Source organism: Tympanuchus pallidicinctus, unplaced genomic scaffold (genome assembly GCF_026119805.1).
Source record: "Tympanuchus pallidicinctus isolate F22 unplaced genomic scaffold, pur_lepc_1.0 scaffold3, whole genome shotgun sequence".
In the NCBI taxonomy this organism is placed as follows: domain Eukaryota; kingdom Metazoa; phylum Chordata; class Aves; order Galliformes; family Phasianidae; genus Tympanuchus; species Tympanuchus pallidicinctus.
Window position 1 is genome coordinate 92,728,650 of NW_026294747.1, and position 17,771 is coordinate 92,746,420.

Genomic DNA, 17,771 nt, shown 5'->3' on the forward strand with positions numbered 1-17,771 from the left:
GCACTCCTAGGCCTGCTGGTGCTTCTCTCTGGAGCATTAGCAGGTTGGATCTGGCTGGGACCTGTCTCCTAGGGCAGCATATGGTTTGCTAAACTTTTTTGCAACTATAGGATGGCACACATCCAGGCAGCTTTTATTCCCTACTAGAATTTTAAAGAAATGTTAACAATGTTTACACTTTTCAGTTTTGACAGCCTCTAAAAATTACCTATTTAAACCTTCTCTCCCTCTCTGACAACACAAGATTCTGCAGCCCTTTCAGTACACCAGCCCTTACACCGTTCTTCTCACAGGACTCAGGACAGAGGAATCCTACCCACAGGATCGTCCCGCTGCTCATCAGTACGGCCTTTGTCCATCCTGCAGCCCTTTGAGCTTGGCCTGTGTGAGTGCCTATCTGCCTTCAGTGGAGGAATGGTAACACCTCCATACTCAACAAAGTCAGCGCCTCAAATCTATTTGGAGGAGCGGCAGCTTGTACAGCAGAGAGACTGGGATTGTGGTTGCTAAAGTAGTTTATGTGTTGTTTAGCCTTTCATTTTTTTAAAAGGAGGTGATGGTTTTTAGGAGATTCATCAATTATATTGATAAGCAAGAGCAGCAGCTCACTGTAAAGTGTTTAGTCTTGATAGTCAACTCTATCTAAGGATGAGAAATGGTTCTACATGAATAAACTGGGTGATTTCCTCTCGTTCCATTTTTAGCTGAATGAACATGTCTCTGCTGTCAGAACGATGAACCCTGGATTCATACAGTGTGGGGCGGACTAATGAATGCCATGGGAAGTACCACCCTCATAAAGTCCAAAAAAGGAAAATAATGAGACTTCTAGGACATGCTCTTAGTGGAATATGGTGGCACACCAGGAGTTGTTTCAAATGAAATGTAAAACCGATATTTTTTGCAAGGTGAAGGACACAGACTACAGCCAGAATGTTTTGCTTCCAAATAGACATCTGGCAAATATCGACCTACAATTGTGTTTAGCGTGGAATGGAAAGTATGGGCTGTGACATGAGCAGTCAATAGTTTTTTAGACCATCGATCCTTACAGTGGCTATTGATTGTTTTTTAGGCTATAGCACAATCTATTTTTTCATTTAGCTTAGCTTAAACTAATTGAATGGTAAGTTGTGAGTCTGTACATGTGAAAAGGACTCAATACGCATTGGTAATATATAATAAAATGAATACTCATTTATAAGTGCTTGTTTCTCCCTTAACATTCAGTGGCACCACTCAAAGATGACTTTGGTAGAACAAAAAGTGGAAGTTTACTTCAGGGAAGTCCAGGTGTTACCATTCACCCTCTGCTGCCTGACTTGAACTTTTTTCCCTCTCAAAATTTGACTTCCATGAAAATGCCCAACTCTTGGAATGAATGCACAGGGATCTAGCTGACTTCTTTAGCACATCCTCTTTCTGTTCACTGTCATCCCACCTGATTTGTTTGCTTTTTTTTTTTTTTTTTTTTCTGCAGAGAAAATCTGCTGTTGCCTTCTACTTGGGGACTTTATATAAGGTTCAGGAAGTACTCTTGAGTGTACTGGATTTTAGAAACTGTAGAATAAGCTAAAGGCATTTTCTGTCCAGTTAGAAGAAGCTGTACGTGTACAAGAAATGTCCATTAACTACTACTAAGCGAGATCATGCCTCGAGGTGCTAGTTCTTGTGATTGCTGTTTATATTTCAGGGCAGACTGGAGTCTTTCTTTTGATCAAGACATAATATGTCCACTACAAGCAACAGCCAGCTAATACTTCAGCCATTCTGCAAATAAGTTAATCCAGGGTTTGGATTTGGTCCATCCTTTTAGAGCTAGAAGCAGAACTGAGGTGTTTATAGTACAGCATCAGTGCTCATTTATGCTGACCTTTGGAGTAACACAGTGTCAAACATATGTATTGATATTTATCTTACCTAGACAAGTTGAGAATGCATCATTATGCCTTCTTCTTTCCTAGGTCCAAGAAAGTGAGCCACAAATCTTAATGCTGTCTACATACCAATTGTGCATCAATAGCACTGGGGAATGAAACAGTTTTTTTTTTCAAGTTGTCATGTATATCTTGATGCATTGCATTTGTGCAATTCAATTCAATACAATTCAAATAATTCTGGGAACAGATTTTTATCAAAGTTGAAAGCATTAATTATTTAAAAATCTAAAACAAGAAAGAAAGGTATAAGACAAGCATAACAAAAACGGAAGTGCTCCTTATAATTTTAAATTGAATTCTCTTGAACCATGATGCAACTTAACCAATCAAAAAATGTTTACTACTGAGTATTCTGAGATTTCAAAGCTCACCTCTGATGTTGCTTTCAGGTAAAGTTAACATACCTGCAAGGACAATTTACTGTCCTTCTTTGGATATTGAGCTGCATAACTTTTAGTTACTAAGAAAATAAGAATTCACTACATATCGTGTTTTGGTGGGACTAGGTGGAACATTTGTTTATAATTAAAGATATCTCCTTTCTTTGGGAAGTGAAAAAACTGCACAGCAATTTCTTATCTTTGTGCTACTTTGAGGTGAATTTGATCTACAGTGTGAAATGTGAAGCTGAATCACAGCTTCACAAAAGACCCAGAGTCACTCGGGTCAGGGTCTAGAATCAGCTTTTTCTTGAACAGCACCTGGTTCCATATGAAGGGCTGAGGCTTGTACCTTCCTTCCTGTGGTCATTTGGGCTCAGTGATGGCATGTGGTTTGATTGAGTCTGGGCCCATCTTTAATGGGCCCAGACTCAATAGTGGTGAATCTTGGGCAAAGTGCTGAGCTTTCCTGACTGTTTTATTGGCATCAGAATAGCAAATAAAATAGGACTAAAAGAGGACTTCATCATACAGGCAGCATTTTAGTTTTCAAAGCACACAAAAAATATTTTAACTCCTTAGCTGCTGCTTTACTTTTGCCTTGATTTTAAGAAAAAGGGTTATGTGAGTACTAATAGAACCTAAAAGGCTGTTAATTGTTTGAAATAAAAACTGAAGTAGCTTTTTTATTTTCTGCAGCGTGGTCTATTTTAGCCTTAAAGTTTACTTAGGATGGGAGCTCCTCCATTAAACAAAGGTTATTATCATTCTCTGAATTTCTCTGACAAAAGAAATTGGCCTTGTAAACATTTAAATGTTTAAATGTCTTCTGGACAGTAGCTGCTCATCACACAAGACAGTATTTCAGAACATCTTTATTTTCTCTGAGAAACTGCGAAACTACAGTAGAATGCCAGTTATTGCTGGACGAGCATGCAGAGCAATATTGTTCTGTTGCCTGGTAACCGGTGAGAGGGAGGCACTTTAGAAACATGATAGAAAGAGAAAGAGAGCCTCGCTGCACACACTTGAGCAGAGGACTTAGCAAAACAGTGCTTCTTCCGGGTGGGTTTGAAGAGGAGTCTGGATTAAGGTTCTCAGAGTTTCCATCAAAGAAAAAAGAAAAACGAACAACCCAAAAAAGGCTATTTTCTTGTGTTAGTATTCCATGAGTAAGCTCATTTTCAAGCCGTGTTTAAAATTAGCACCCTTTGGCAGCAGGAATGTTCCTTTTTCTTACTGCATGTTCTCGAATACTTTCAGAAGGTGTGTTCCTCTCAGAACAGTGTGCTAGCAGGGCTGTAGCAAAACAAACAGAAATGTTCTGAACTGATGTTCTCAACGAGTCCTGGTGGTCACAAATGTCTTATCAACGCCAGAATGCTCCGGCAGTTCTTGGATTATCAACGTGCTATGCACCATAATAAAAACAATTAAACAGCAGATTAGCCGAGTCAAACAAGCATGAAAGAAAATGAAAGATATTTTAGCTGGATCTCACTGCGGCCATAGCTTTCTGTTTTATATGCAACAGAAAGTCCGCAGCAGATGAAGGCAGATTAGATGAGTTTTCAGGAGGCAAAGTAACCTTTGGCCAGGCTCAGACAGGCCGCTCACGAGGGTTTCAGCGGCTTGGTTAACGAACTTTGCTGTGACGCCTCCCTGACTTCCTGCTCCTGACCACGGCGGGCTCGGTGAGCACAGCAGCAGGAAGCTCTGACCTCCTGAAGGCAGCTCGCTGCTGCCAGTCACGGCCCTGCTGTAGGAGTTACAAGGTTCGTAGAGCCTGAGCGTGTTCTGAGATAGTCGTTGAATTTCCAGGTGTCGTTGGCTGATTGAACTCAGAATCTTTGCTGGGTTTACCTGTGGGGAAACGTGTTACTTCGTGGAATTCTGGTGTGCTGTGGGGAGGGCGTTAAGCATCTTCAAATGTTGGTCATTTCAGTGGTTGTTGTGTATTGGAATAGCTGGTCAGAGATGTTCTCCCTTGCAATTATTTGCTGTGGCATTCCGTTGTTGGCAGGGAGTTGACGTGTGGCATGAGGAGTGCATGAAGGGGCCCCGAGTAGTGCGTTCACTTTCTGCTTTTCCAGGACTTGAATATCATAAAAATGTAAGTAAATAAACTTTGGAAAATTCTTAATTAGGATCTTACTAGTTAATATTTCCTGTAATGTATAAGAATGTATATAATAGACGAAACATAAATATCAGGACCAAAAAAAGACTTTTGCTCCAAAACCTTGGAATTGTTTGTTCAAGTCATTAACAGAAGTGATTTGACAGAAGTCTGAAGGAAGCTGAAAGTGCAGCTCAGACCAAGCTGGTGCTGTTGTTGTGACGCCACAATTATCATCATGTCACTTGTTAACCAGTGAGCTTCTCCGAGCTCTCAAAGCCTTACATCCAGTGAGTCACAGGGTTAGTAAGGGCCAGACGTATTTGGACTTTCCTCTCAGCTCTCATGAGAGGTGTATCTTCTTTTCCTTCTGTGCTGGGTACTTCAAACAAACAGTAAGTGACCACAAAAGCCAAAACCTCTTTTTTTTTTTTTTTTTGGTGTGTGTGTATGTGTGTATGTGTGTGAATTTCTGTTCAGAAGTTACAGGGGTAAAATAAATAAACAACAATGGCAGACAGCCATACAGTTTCTCAAGAGGAAGAATTAAAATGAACTCTGAGCTTACAATAAGCCCAGAAACATAGCACTGAGCTATCTCAATGTTCTTTTCCTATCAAAAACGCTTGCAAGTTTTGGGTCTGGTCATTTACCTTGGTTTAAAAAATGCACCCCCAGGAAGATGCAGGAGCAGCTAGCATCTGCAAGGCTGTACCTGAGAATAACTAGAGGTGTAATGCTCATCTGATGCGCAAGGTCATGAGAGACAGCTATGCTCAGTGGGGCAGGTTTGAGGTTCACCCAGGCCGTAGTATATCCTTATCCTTTCCACATGAACACCTCAAAGCACTACAGAAATTCACAGAGGCAATTAGAAATACCTTATAAGTACTGGAAATAATCGTATACCTTTTCTGTGGGGTTAGATAAATTAGGTACAGTAATTGTTAATCATTTGGAAATAAATTATTATTGCACAAAGCATTTGTGCAGTAACAATAACAGTTGTGTGTGATCTCGTGATAAACCTGAATATTTCTAATCATTTGGAAAGCAATTATTACATAAAGCATTTGTGCAGTAATAATAACAATTGTGTGTGATCTCATGGAGGGGTCAGTCATTCAAAGTGCTGAATCGTCAGCAACCATTGAACAAAATATTTCAGAGTGGGTTTAGCTTTACACAAATAAGTAGCCCAATTGACCTCACTAAGGCCACTCATCTACTTAAATGTCAACATGTATCTAAGTGCTTTCCTGGATGAGAGCCAGAACATTTTGTGTTTTGTAAGATAAGACTCCAAAGTGCCAAGGAGATCTGTTACAAATGTCTGTAGACTACAAAAGTCCTGGTAAGGTGTAGGGAAATAAGAAAAGGACAGTATCAGATTGTAAGATACTTGTTCATTTGTTTAATGAGTGTAGTTTATCATTAATTACTGGAATTATTGTAGAGAATACTATTACTACATACAGACAGCAATACTAGGGAATGGAAAAGAAACATCATGAGGTATCTGAAACATGGAATAGGCCTGGAAAGAGAGGGGGGTTTGGCTGAAATGATGATTTATCTTGTTAGCAACTCAAAAATCTTTTTTGCACTCATTTTGCAGTGGAGGACTATTTTGTGCATTACTGCTTCTAGAGTGCCAGCAAAGGAGTGAACACAAAAAGGGGTATAGTTTCAAACTCATCTTGCTGGAAGGATGCAGTATGCTCTTTCTTTACTGATCCTTAGCATTCATGCCCTCTATATGGTTCCATGTCTGTGGACTGCAGCCTGTGAAGGCTCAGTGTAGCTGCTCGCACTTGGCTACATAAAAAAGGAAATTATCTGAATACAAGCCATCCTCTGAATATACTGAGCTAAGTGAATATAATGTGAGCCCATATGCATAGATAGTCCTTGAACTGAATTTCTCAGCTACTGTCTTTATACAAGAAAAAAAAAAGTATCTTTATGTAAACCTTTTTAGTTGACAGCGCTATAAAGAATATGGTGAGAGCCCTAGGTAGCAGCACAAAATACAGATGTTCAGATAATTTATGTGAGCTTTAATTAAGTCATAAATTGCAAAATGCAAATTATGTAATGCCAAGCTTCTGCCCAGTACTTCTGGCTTCTCTGGGAATAACTGACCTCCTCTTTGTATTGTACCAACTTTCTGCCATCCTAACAACTGAGGAACTCATAGGTCAACTTATTTAACACTGCTCCTTTAGGCTAAGGTAAATCACAAAGGAGACTATAGCTAATTGTAGTTGGCATGTGAAAGAAAAGCGGCTCTGTATATAGAATAGTATGTTTTAATTACTTTGGTGGATTTCTAATGTTCAAACTGTCATATTGAAGTGTATTAAACCAAGATGGAATCTTTGTTTTGCCTGGCAGGCATTTTAGAGAAATCTGTGCTGGTGAACCAAAAGGTCTGTCCTTTATCTATAAGGAGAAGAGAGAGTTACTGTGCAGTTTGTCTATCCTAGGTTACTCCTGATTAAATTAAAAAAAAAATAAAATTACCAGTTTCAGGAAAATTAGTTTACATATAACGAAACAATCTTAGTGCCTTAGGGTGAAATTTTTTTTGCTGAATTTCTTTTGGTTTCCCATTGGATTTGTAAGTCATTTCGCATATCACAATTTTAAATCAATTCCAAAAACAGAAATTCAGGTAAAATATCCATTTATGGAACATAGTGTTTTTCTGGCCTATTTTTCTCTTTCTCTTGGGCAACTCATGTTTAGACTTACAACCAGTATTTGTGAGGTGCTTCCCATGGCCAATTGCCGGGGAACAGTGCTTTATATGCTCTCTTCAGCTTTACTTGATCTTTTCACATAGTTTTTCTTGCTACAAACATCTATTTTGTTTGCTTGATGTAACTTCATCTATTTTTTCCAGAGCACAGCTTTGAATTTTATTGGGAAAAACCACAAAGGATACTCACTACAGAATGTGAAAACAAAGAAAATAGCCTTGACCATGTGTGTGTGAGCATAATCCTCATCCAGAGACCATGCTGATAAACAATGTGAAACAAAGTATTATTAAGAATTCAACAAGTTAGATAGGAAAAATATAGAAGCCAAAGAAACTGCTTTTTCCCTCTGAACAATATTTAAACATTTTAAGTGGTACCTTCTCAGTCAGAAATCACGAATGAAAACAGCAAAATCAAAGCTCTGGGATAATTGGTCAGAGAAAGAGCTGAACTTCGTTGCAAGGAGCTGGGATAAACACACCTGCATTTCTAAATACCCAGGGAGCCTTTGTAAAGATTTATAAGATATGAAACATATGAACTTAAGTAAATCAGTCATTGAATTTCATTGCCTGTCTTATGTTAAAATGCTGCTCTTCATGAAGATTAACCAAGATAATCTTCCCTTCATTGGCAATGCCACCTTTTCGCCTGCACAGAATCATTCATGTAAAATGGCTGGTATTAGTACAATGCATTTTTCTTGAGACTTCAAATAAACCTAAAATATATGAAGTACCTTAACATAATTAAAACAAATGAAAATACAGGGAATTTTCTGTTAGAACTGTTAGAAGTCAGTGAGCTCCATTGCTGCAAACTGGCAGATCCTCTGGGTATACACAGGGCTTCAGCTCTTCACTGCCCCTTGTCCTGAATTCCTTCAAGTTGCACACATGTGGACCAGCAGCTATTTTTCTCTATGGAGGAGAAAGATGATCAAGTGATTAGAAAGAGGGACAGGAATTTTGGAGGATCCATATTTAACTGTTGGACATTTCCAACATTATGCAGAGAAGGTCTATGGGGTCTTTTTCAAGCAGACGAAAGATCATCCTGTTTGCATTCCAAGCTGGATGGCAAGGGGCCAGCTCTGAAGTGAAAGGTGGCATGGATTTGTACAATGGCAGTGGCAGAGAGCCTTGATCTTGAACCTTCCGTCTTTTTTTGTAACACAGCTATAAATAGCATTAATTCAGAAACAATTAAATCAGCAATCTTATTCTTCATAGAAACAGACGTTTGTGTTCTGTTTCTTGATTGGGAAGAATTTCAGAATGTAGGGAAAAAAAATGGGATTTTTTTTAAGTGCAGCAAGAACTTGACATCCTCTTTCCCCCAAAAGTGGCCTTATTAAGTACTGAAATGATGACACAAAGAAGTCCAGAAGCATGCATTTAGACTTCAGCTTCTTCTGTCAGGCCATATGCATACAGAAATATAACAGTTGTTTGAAGGAGAAAAATCCCTTCTTCAGCCTGTGTCTGTTACTTCATCATCATATCTGAAGATGTCTAGTTCTTGCATTAACAATCTTTTCTTGAGGACTGTCTAGTTTTCTGCTTCTGCTATACAGTCAAAACCCTTGACAGCTAAACAAATTCCTTCAATTTCATTGTAATAGTCTCAAGACATTCTTTATTATATATTTCTTCTATCTTACAAGCCTTTTTCTCTAACTTCCTCTAACTGCCACTTCTGTCTTTTCTTCAGTTGTTTTTCTGATTTAAATGGCTAGCAGTTCTTATCTTTATCTTACCGTGACTTTCTATTTGCCAGTTCCTTGGTGTTATCTTTCTCTCCAACTTTGACTCCATTCTTTTTCTATTTCCCCATCCCTCAGCCACATAATGCTATGAAGTGTGATTACAGTAATCCTGAAATTTGTTATAAATGAATGTTAATAGTTTTTACTACTATGTCCTTTTGATCCTTTCTGCTGTTTTCCCTTTTCATTAATCATTTTAATCCATTCATTCTTCCTTTTTGGGCAGTTATCAAGACTGATCATACTGTTTGGTTGTAGTTTTTTTATCTTACGTAGTGGGACAAGAAGCAATTTTTACAATGAGTTGAAGGGAAAAAGCGTAGGTCTTCCTTTGGTCACCTAGCAGGAAGTCGGAGCTGGTTGGGGGAATGAAGAATGGAAATGTTTTTTAACACATGAAAATGACTTAGAGGATTGCAAGCTGGAAAAACTTTGCTTTCCCAGCCTGCCAATATTTTTTACTTGCAGGCAAAAAGTGAGAGAAATAGAAATTCTTCAGGTACTGGTTAGTCTTACCATTGTCCCACTTCAGGTTCCTCCTCTTGGTGACTCTTCTTCCAGGAGTACTTTGCCATAGCAAAGAACAGAAGTGGGGAATTTCCCTTCTGTTTTTATGGCAGAAGGAAAAGTGGTGACTTCCACTTATTTCAGCTGCTGTTTACTCAGAAAACAAAGTTGCCATATACTAATAATGACATTTTGTACATAGGCATTGATCTGAAAAATCCAGAGAGCACAGTAGAAATTACAACTGATAGTCAGGACTCTGACTTTTGTGGATACTTTATGCAGAACATAAATGCTTGAGAGATGAAGAAGAGTATTTTCTACTCACCGTGTTTCTATCAGTATTTGTGGTAATAGTACAATAGATGCTTAGTTGAGATGTCTGACCAGATGTTTCAACCATGAAGCTATTTCCAGTAAAGACGTTTTGAATATGCATATGAAAGCATCTATAAATACTGTGACTTATTAGCAACTTTTATAGCCAAAAATAAAGCAAACTAGTATGACTGTTAACTTATGCTTCAGAAGTTGAAAGATTAGGTAACATTAAAGGCTGGAATTAATTTCTGTTGAGGCTTGTGCTGGTTAATTCAGCACAGCCAAGCTTGCCATCTCTATGGGACAAAGTCTGGTGATCATTTTATGCATGTGAGCAATCCAAAAGTAATTAATAGGATTAAGGAACTGCATGACAAGTTTTAATAAGGAACACAGTCTCACTGACCCTGGTGATGCAATCAGCCTACCAGTCTCAAACAACAAGAAAAACTACATGTTCCACCGTGTTAGTAACTTTTTAAAAAACTGTTTCAAATGATTGTCCACTGTAGTTTTCTCAGATGATTGAAATAAAATCCATTTCTATTTGAGGGTATGATGAGTTTAATGAACTCCTTCTGCCTTTTTTAGCAGGCATATGCTAAGTCCTGCATGACTTTTTATAATTCAGAAACATGACTAGGTTGAGTTGGTTAATGAGGATTTTGACTGACATTCATTGCTAGAACTTCATTCCTCTTATATACATATATTTTCCCTTTTCTGTGGTATTGTGTGTCTTAAATTTTATAACTAGTTACACTGTCACCAGCCCACAGTTAAGTGCTTAGTAGCAGCAGTGTGTATGAGTTAACTTTGGTCCTCAAAGTAAAGTCATAATGCACTGCAGCATGGGTAGACCCACCGTTTAGCCTCATGGACATGATAAAGTGGAGAAAACTATAGAAGGAGCTCAGGTGACAAAAATCAATTTATTTTATTTACCTACTCTCCTATAATGGAAGAGATGTGATTTCCCTCAAAGCTGTGAAAAAGTTTAATATGCAACTGTGAAGAGAATTTGCAAAGCATATCATCCTGAAATCACAAATTACAAGCTTTATCTTTTTCTATGTGAGAATTTAATGAAAGATGTTGACAGTACTGATGCTTTGGTTAGTTTGCAAGAGTAGTTTAGGTTTTAACAAGGTATGAAATCCATTGAAGTCAGCTTACTTTGCAAGCTCCCACAGTAATAGTTTCTTCTAATTACAAGAATAGATGACTTATGAAATGCCTTATGTTCCAGAAGTCAAATGTCTCTGCATATGTCCAATAGTTACCAACAGATGTAAGGAGAGACAAAATGAAACCCAATCCTTCCCAGAATTCTGGCTCTCAGCCCATTTTGTAACTCTGTAACTTCTCCTTAGAGGGCAGAGTACAACCAGAGGAGGTGGCAAACTGTGGTTGCATGCTGCTTGTAATGATGCAAAAGAAGCATCCCAAGAGCAAGTTTGTTGTTGTGGTCTCTCTGGTAAAACATATGCGCCTTCGTTTAAGTGCTCATGATGCAAATCTTACTCATTGTGTCTGTCTGTTTTCATAGAAGAAAATAGAATTTTTGCTCCATGGAAGCTTTACCCAAAATAACCTCAGATATTATTGTTATGAAATAAGTTTCTCCAAACTAGAAACAAAGAGAAAACTGTTTGTTAGTGCTTTGAAGAGTGGCAAAGAGGTACAATGAACTCTTATTTCCACTAGAAATAACTTCTCAACACAGTACCTCCAAAATAGTGCCTAAGTCGAGGCTTAATATTTAGCTTGCAAACTAAGGCCTTAGGGGAACTGGATTTCCAGAAAGACCTTTATGTCTGCTCTTTAACTTTCCATTAAAGCGTCTAGTTCAATATTTTAAAAGGCAGGGAACATTGTTATTCAGTTTTGAAAAATCTTGACCTTTTTTAAACGTATAAACAACGACTCTCGTTTTCAAAACAGTGTGACTTAAGGCTACATTGCAGCCAGCTAACCCCACAGCATGATAGTCCTAATAACAGGCAGTTCAGAGAATAACATTTGAATGATCTTGATTTGGAAAAGCGTCCCTTCTGGATTCAGTAGTCTGTAGGGGAACTGTTAAGCTCTTGTTAATCCTCAGCTGTCAAATTAAGTAGGCTGTTAGCCAAACTAATTGGCATGATAGGTAGGACAGAGGGTAAACATTCCTTAGGCTGCAATTAATAGGCTGAAATGGTTGATCTGCTGATTAAAAAAAAATAATAAAAAATATACATATATAAAAATGACCATACTTACTGCAAGTGTAGCGAACTCTCCAAAATGATAAACATAATTAATTTGAAGGACACAGTACTAACAAATGCTTTCCAGTCAATAAGTCAGTTGGTTTAGCCTATGTTTGCCTACCTACACTTTTGTTATCTTAGATACCCATTAGTTCATATTCCCTCACATGTCCAAGTCTCCTCTTATGTGCGTACAGCACACCTGCACTTTACAGATGTATACAGTAATGCATTATTTATACCTAAACTTTGCCTTGGATTAATTATGAATTAAATTCTGACTTTAATAGGACTACTTAAACATGTATACTTAATTATAGGCAAGAATAATAAACGAGTATATGCAAGATCATGACCCGAACAGTGAAGTCAGGCAATTTAAGAAATTATCACTGGAATTGCAGAGATACTTACAATAATGAAAAAGCAAATTCCAAGCAGAGATGTCAAAAAAGCAACATTCAGACGAGTTAATTGCTAATTAAAACTTCTCGTGTTTGGAATAAAAAAAAAAATATTTAGGATATTAGTAAAAACATCCTAATAGTATTTGGTTTATTTAAATACTGGTCGTGTAATTGCTGGCTTGGGACTTAAACATGGTCTGTTTCTTGGCAGGTTTCTGCTGCCATGCTATTTGAGTTAGAAAAGTTCAATGGGTAATATTAGCTTATCTGTGGAACTCTGATATTTAATAGGATTTTATGGAAATAGCTAATATGTGCACATGGCAGCAACTTCTCACAGTTCAATATTGTCACAAAAGTGTCTTTTGATTCCATTATAATCTTTATTTCATTTAACAAGTAAACAAATAAGGCTGCTGAGGCCAACACTTATAATAGCAAGAAAGTTTCTTCACTCTCTGACATTCAAAAGTTATGGCAAAGAAAGTACATGGTTTACATTTGTATTACATGTATTATTATGCTTTGGAACCTTGAGCTCGCAAGGATAAGCAGGGTATCAATAAGCAAAGGCCAATTTTGTGGCCACTTCTGAAACTTTGGTTTATCATTTGAATAACCACATTCATAGTATCATAGAATGACCCAAGTTGGAAGGGACACGTAAGGATCATGGAGTACCATATGGAGTACATAGTACCACCCAAAAATCAGACCATATGTCTGAGAGCATAGTCCAGATGCTTCTTGAACTCCATCAGCTCGGTGCCATGACCACTGCCCTGGGCAGCCAGTTCCATGCCCACTGCTCTCTGGTGAACAACCTTTTCCCAACACCCAACCTGCCCCTCCCCTGACACAGCCCCACGCCGTTCCCTGGGCCCTGTCGCTGTCAGACAGCAGGGCTCAGCGCTGCCCTCTGCTCCCTATGAGAGCTGCAGCTGCCATGAGGCCTCCCCTCAGCTCCTCTGCTCTGGGCTGGGCAAACCGAGGGACCTCAGCTGCTCCTCATACCTCATTCCTCTCTAGACCTTCACCGTCTTTGTAGCTTTCCTTTGGACACTCTTTAATAGTTTTACTCATGGAAGGAAAATCCATAAAACAGAAATGGGGGCAATAATAAAAATCAGGGAACGAAAAGTAATGGAGGAAATCTCAGAACTGGAGAAACCATTATTTGCTATCTCTATTTTTCTAGCATAACCCCTGTAGTTCTGCATCTGGCACTCATGTTTTCTCAGTCACTAAATATCTGCAAGGTATTAGAATAAGCACAATGCCAGTACAACAAAATCAGTTTTCAGGCATGTGCCCTTCAGATGAGGTTCAGAAATTTTACTGGTTGCTTTGTATTATCATCACTTTATGGTCAAAAGTCTGCAGGTTCTTGATACCATTCATTACAGAACTGCCAAGGCTGCAGCTAAATGATTTATTTTTCAGCATTGTTATCTTGTATCTGTACAGGTTGGATAGATAAGTAGAGTTGGAAAAGGAAGTGTTCTTTTTTACTTTGTTTTTTCTTTCTCTGAGACAGAACTGATCAAACATTGTTAAAGGCCTAAAAAGTGGTGTTTTATTATGTGCATCTGGAATAGCAAAAACACTGAAAATATGTGTCTTCTTCCTTGCCAGCTTACTGGCAATGTTCTGCGACAAACGAATCTATAGCACTTTCTGTCTGCTGTGTGTAATTCTCATCCTCCAGAAGAAATTGTGGTGGTCCTAAAGTCTCTCCTGTAGGAGCAGTTTGTGACGTGCTCATCTGTAGATACAGTGCTAAAGGCTGCTTTAATATGCAAGACTGACTTTTCCTACTTCAGTGGCAAGACATTTGGGCAAGAGCAGATGTTCAGATGAGGACACATGGTGAAAGCTCTCTATCTCTGGCTCATGGAAACCAGAAACTTTGGATATTTTGAATCTGAAGTTTAATGTCGATGTTCTTTGCAGTTTGCAGCCTATACCCTGCACATGCTTTGGTTTTCATTTGAACTAACGTTATGTGAATATTTGATTAAAACTGGGAATGATTTAGATGAGTGATGTAACAGTGTCAGGTTCTGAGTCATTAGAAATGACACTGAGCAGGAAATGTTCTTCAGACTCCCCTGTGCTGGATAATACCTCCTGGTGCCTTTTTTCTGTGGTGGCCAACAACATTGTCATGAGCTGGAAATTAAGGATGTGATATGTTATTGTTATGGACCCTCAGCTGGTTTATTCCTCGAGAGTGGGGCAGCACTTCTACAAAGCAGTTCAAGAAATGCACATGGGTTCTTGCATCCCAGTAGCTGGACCTCTCACTGCACAGGTGAGCTGTTCAGTGCCTTCCTTGCTGCCCGGACAGCTATTGAACAGCAGCCTTGTGCAGACAGGTTCTGGCCTGCAGTAGCATTCCTGCTCTGTGCCAACTTCTGCAGGGCCCGCTATCTCTTGGTTCCCTTCCTGTAGCATGGCACAGCCTCCCCTGTGGCTCTTGCTGAGAGGGGGCAGAGAGCTGTCCCTAGGAGAAGGTCGGGTGCCTTCCCTTGGAAGGGTGCTGCTCTGCAGTGCTTGGTTACATCCTGCTGCTGAAGGGTAGAATTTATAACAAGCTCTTCAGTGTTTCCATTGTGTAACTCGGCACAACACATCAAAGCTGGGTATTTGTGTTGCCTTACTCTAAGCATCTTTGGTAGACACCTTATCTCAGATGCCAAGGTCTCTAGAGGACAACCAGAGGAATCTGAATGAAAAGTGCAGAGCCTGTGATGGGCTGCGAGGTGTGCCTGGCTCCTGTGTTATGCACCAGCCGAATGCTGAAGGCCAGGCAGTGTGGGCAGCCATAGGCCTCCTGCTGCTCCCACCCTTCATGTTGCCATGCTTCAAGCAGAGCACTGACCATGAGCAGAGGGCCCTGCCTCAGCTGTGCCGTTTTGTATTCCTTTGCTCAAATGAATGACGAAATATGGGGCCATCGCAATATACAACTATATCTAAAAGTACAAATAAACATACATCTCTAAGTTATTCCTCATACATCAAGTCATAGAATCACAGAATGTCCCAAGTTGGAACTGACCCATAATGACCACTGAGTCCAGCTCCTGGTTCCACATGACACCACCCAAATTTCAAGCCCTGTATCTGAGAGCACTCTCCAAACACTGCTGAACTACAGCAGCTTGGGGCCGTGACCATTGTCCTAGGCATCCAGATCCACGCCCACTGCCCTCTGGTGAAGAACCTTTTCCCGATACCCAACTTGACCCGTCCCCATGCAGCTCCACGCTGTTCCCTCGGGTCCTAATTCTTGTTGCTTGAGCTTGTTTGGCCACGTTCTGAATGCACAAGTGTGGTACGTAAGGGCACACCAGTCACACTCGCTTTGCAGTGGACACATCTCGAGGTGACCACCACGTTACTTTTCTCATTATGCTATCGTTAGTCCTGCGCTTGACCACGTTGTCTTTCCCTAATTAATTAACAGGCCTAATTGCGCTCACTGGCTGCCTCGGGGAAGCTCTCGCCAGGCTGCAGCTGAGGTACCGCCTCACAGCGCGGAACGGCCGCCGGCCCCCGCCCTTCCTGCCCACGCGGCGGGGGGCTCCGGCGGGGCCGCTGGGGGCGGGCGGGCTCTCTGAGGGCGGGCAGCTCTCGCCGGGCGACGGCGCAGCGCCGGAGGGGCGGCGGGAGCACCGGGAGCGCGAGGAGCCCTCAGCGGTGAGGGCGCGCGTGGAGGAATTCGCTGCCGGCCCCGCTGCTCCCTTCCTCCTCGCAGCGCGGTGACCGCGGGTCCTGCCCCCGTCGGCGCGCCCGGAGTTGCCGGAGGGGGGGCTGCTGGCGGCGGGGCCGCCCAATCCGCGCGGGGCCGCCCCCGTGATTGGCAGCGCGGGGCGGGGGGGAGCCGGGCTCGCTCGCGCTGCTTTCGCCGGAGAGTTTCCGAGTGGGGGCGGCCGGGGCGCCTTTGCCCTCGGCGCTGCCGGCGTTTTGCCTGCTCGGGGCCGCCGAGCGCTCCGCCGAGGGAGGCGGCGCGAAGAACGAGGGAAGCGGCCACGCGAATCAGTTTCTCTCCGTATCCGGCTCCGGGCAGAGGCGGCGACCGTAGCGGGGAGGAGGGGAGAGGGGGAAAAGCGTCTTCGGGGCGGCGGCGGCGGGGGAACCCCCCGTCACTTCGCAGCCGAGGTGGGTAGCGGGGCGCGGCGGGCGGTGGCCGGGGGCGCGGGAGGGCGGCTGCCGGGGACGGGCGGGCAGCGGATTACCCGGGGACGGCGCGGCGAGGGGCGGGTGGCGGCGGGAGGGAAGAAAAGTTGCCGGCGGCGGCCAGCGGAGCGGCTGGTGGTGCCCGCTCTTCCCGGAGCCCCACGGGTCGCCGCCGCGCCGCTGAGACGGACTGCGCCTGGCCGCCGCCGGGGGAGTCCGGGGTGTTGCACTCAAGTTCTCGCCACGTTCCCGCTTTTTGGCGCCGGGCTGCGATGGCGAGGTCGGTGTCAGCGGGAAAACGCCGATTTCAGCACGCGATGGAGCAGGAGGTGCCCTAGCTGGTGGCTGTGCTCGTCCGGTGCGGGGCTGCGTGCGGGCCCTCCTCCCACCCGCGTGTGCGTGCGTGTGTGAGTGCGAGTGCCGCGGTGTAACGCTCCCCCCCGCCGCCGCCGCGTGCGAGAGCAGCCCGTCACGTTTCGCCTCTTTTCCTTTCCCAGGTGCTGAAGGGCTGACGGACCGAGCGCTGGTGCTCGCAGAGACGACAGCGAGGCGTCCGCCCCCCACCAACCTCCTGGAGAGACGCGATCTCGGTGCCAAATGAACGGCGGAGAGAGACTTTTGCTGATTCCCCCCCGCTCGTAAATACCCAGAAAGCGGAAGGAGCGGCAACGCCGAGCAGCGGCTGCGGCAGAGGGGAGGGGGACCGCGGCGCTGCGCTGCTGCAGCCCGGCGGCTGATGGCGGAGTTCGGCGGCGGCGGCGGCGGCGGGGGGCTCCCCGGCTCCCCGGGGCCGCTGCAGGGCAAGGTGGCCTTCAGGGCTGGCGACGGGGACGGCGGAGGCGGCGGTGGGAGAGTCCGCTTTGACAGCGCCGGCGGCCGCGTCTCCAACGGGGACTGCGCGCTGGCGGGGGCCGGTGAGGAGCCGGGATCCGCGCCCCCCGGAAGCCCCGAGAACAGCGGCAAGGAGAAAGGGTTTCCCTGCGGGCAGCAGCGGGAGGGCAAGCCCGGCATCCCCCGGAGGAGCAGCATCATTAAGGTAAGGGCAGCACTCCTCCCAGAGGGGTCTCGCTTCTGTGTGTGGCGGAGATGTGGCTCCACATGAAGGGATATGCTGCTGGTTTTGT

The 17,771-nt window shown here is 43.0% G+C and overlaps 1 protein-coding gene and 1 long non-coding RNA gene across 3 annotated transcripts in view; both read left to right on the forward strand.

Annotated features, from left to right (window-relative positions):
• Nucleotides 1-13,066, forward strand: part of LOC128086916 (uncharacterized) — a 55,693-nt gene extending 42,627 nt beyond the window's left edge. The window contains exons 6-8 of the long non-coding RNA XR_008209588.1: nucleotides 294-4,095; nucleotides 4,344-4,433; nucleotides 7,348-13,066. This is a non-coding gene — a long non-coding RNA (uncharacterized LOC128086916). The remainder of the gene's footprint in view (nucleotides 1-293; nucleotides 4,096-4,343; nucleotides 4,434-7,347) is intronic.
• A 3,315-nt stretch (nucleotides 13,067-16,381) lies between these two features.
• Nucleotides 16,382-17,771, forward strand: part of PLCL2 (phospholipase C like 2) — a 99,188-nt gene continuing 97,798 nt past the window's right edge. The window contains exons 1-2 of one of the 2 annotated variants that reach the window (XM_052695947.1): nucleotides 16,382-16,629; nucleotides 17,145-17,683. In XM_052695947.1, coding sequence (XP_052551907.1) covers nucleotides 17,384-17,683 — 300 coding nt within the window. In that variant the 5' untranslated portion in view covers nucleotides 16,382-16,629; nucleotides 17,145-17,383. Of the gene's footprint in view, nucleotides 16,630-17,144; nucleotides 17,684-17,771 lie in introns of those variants that run through there. The other variant, XM_052695950.1, reaches the window with a different exon arrangement.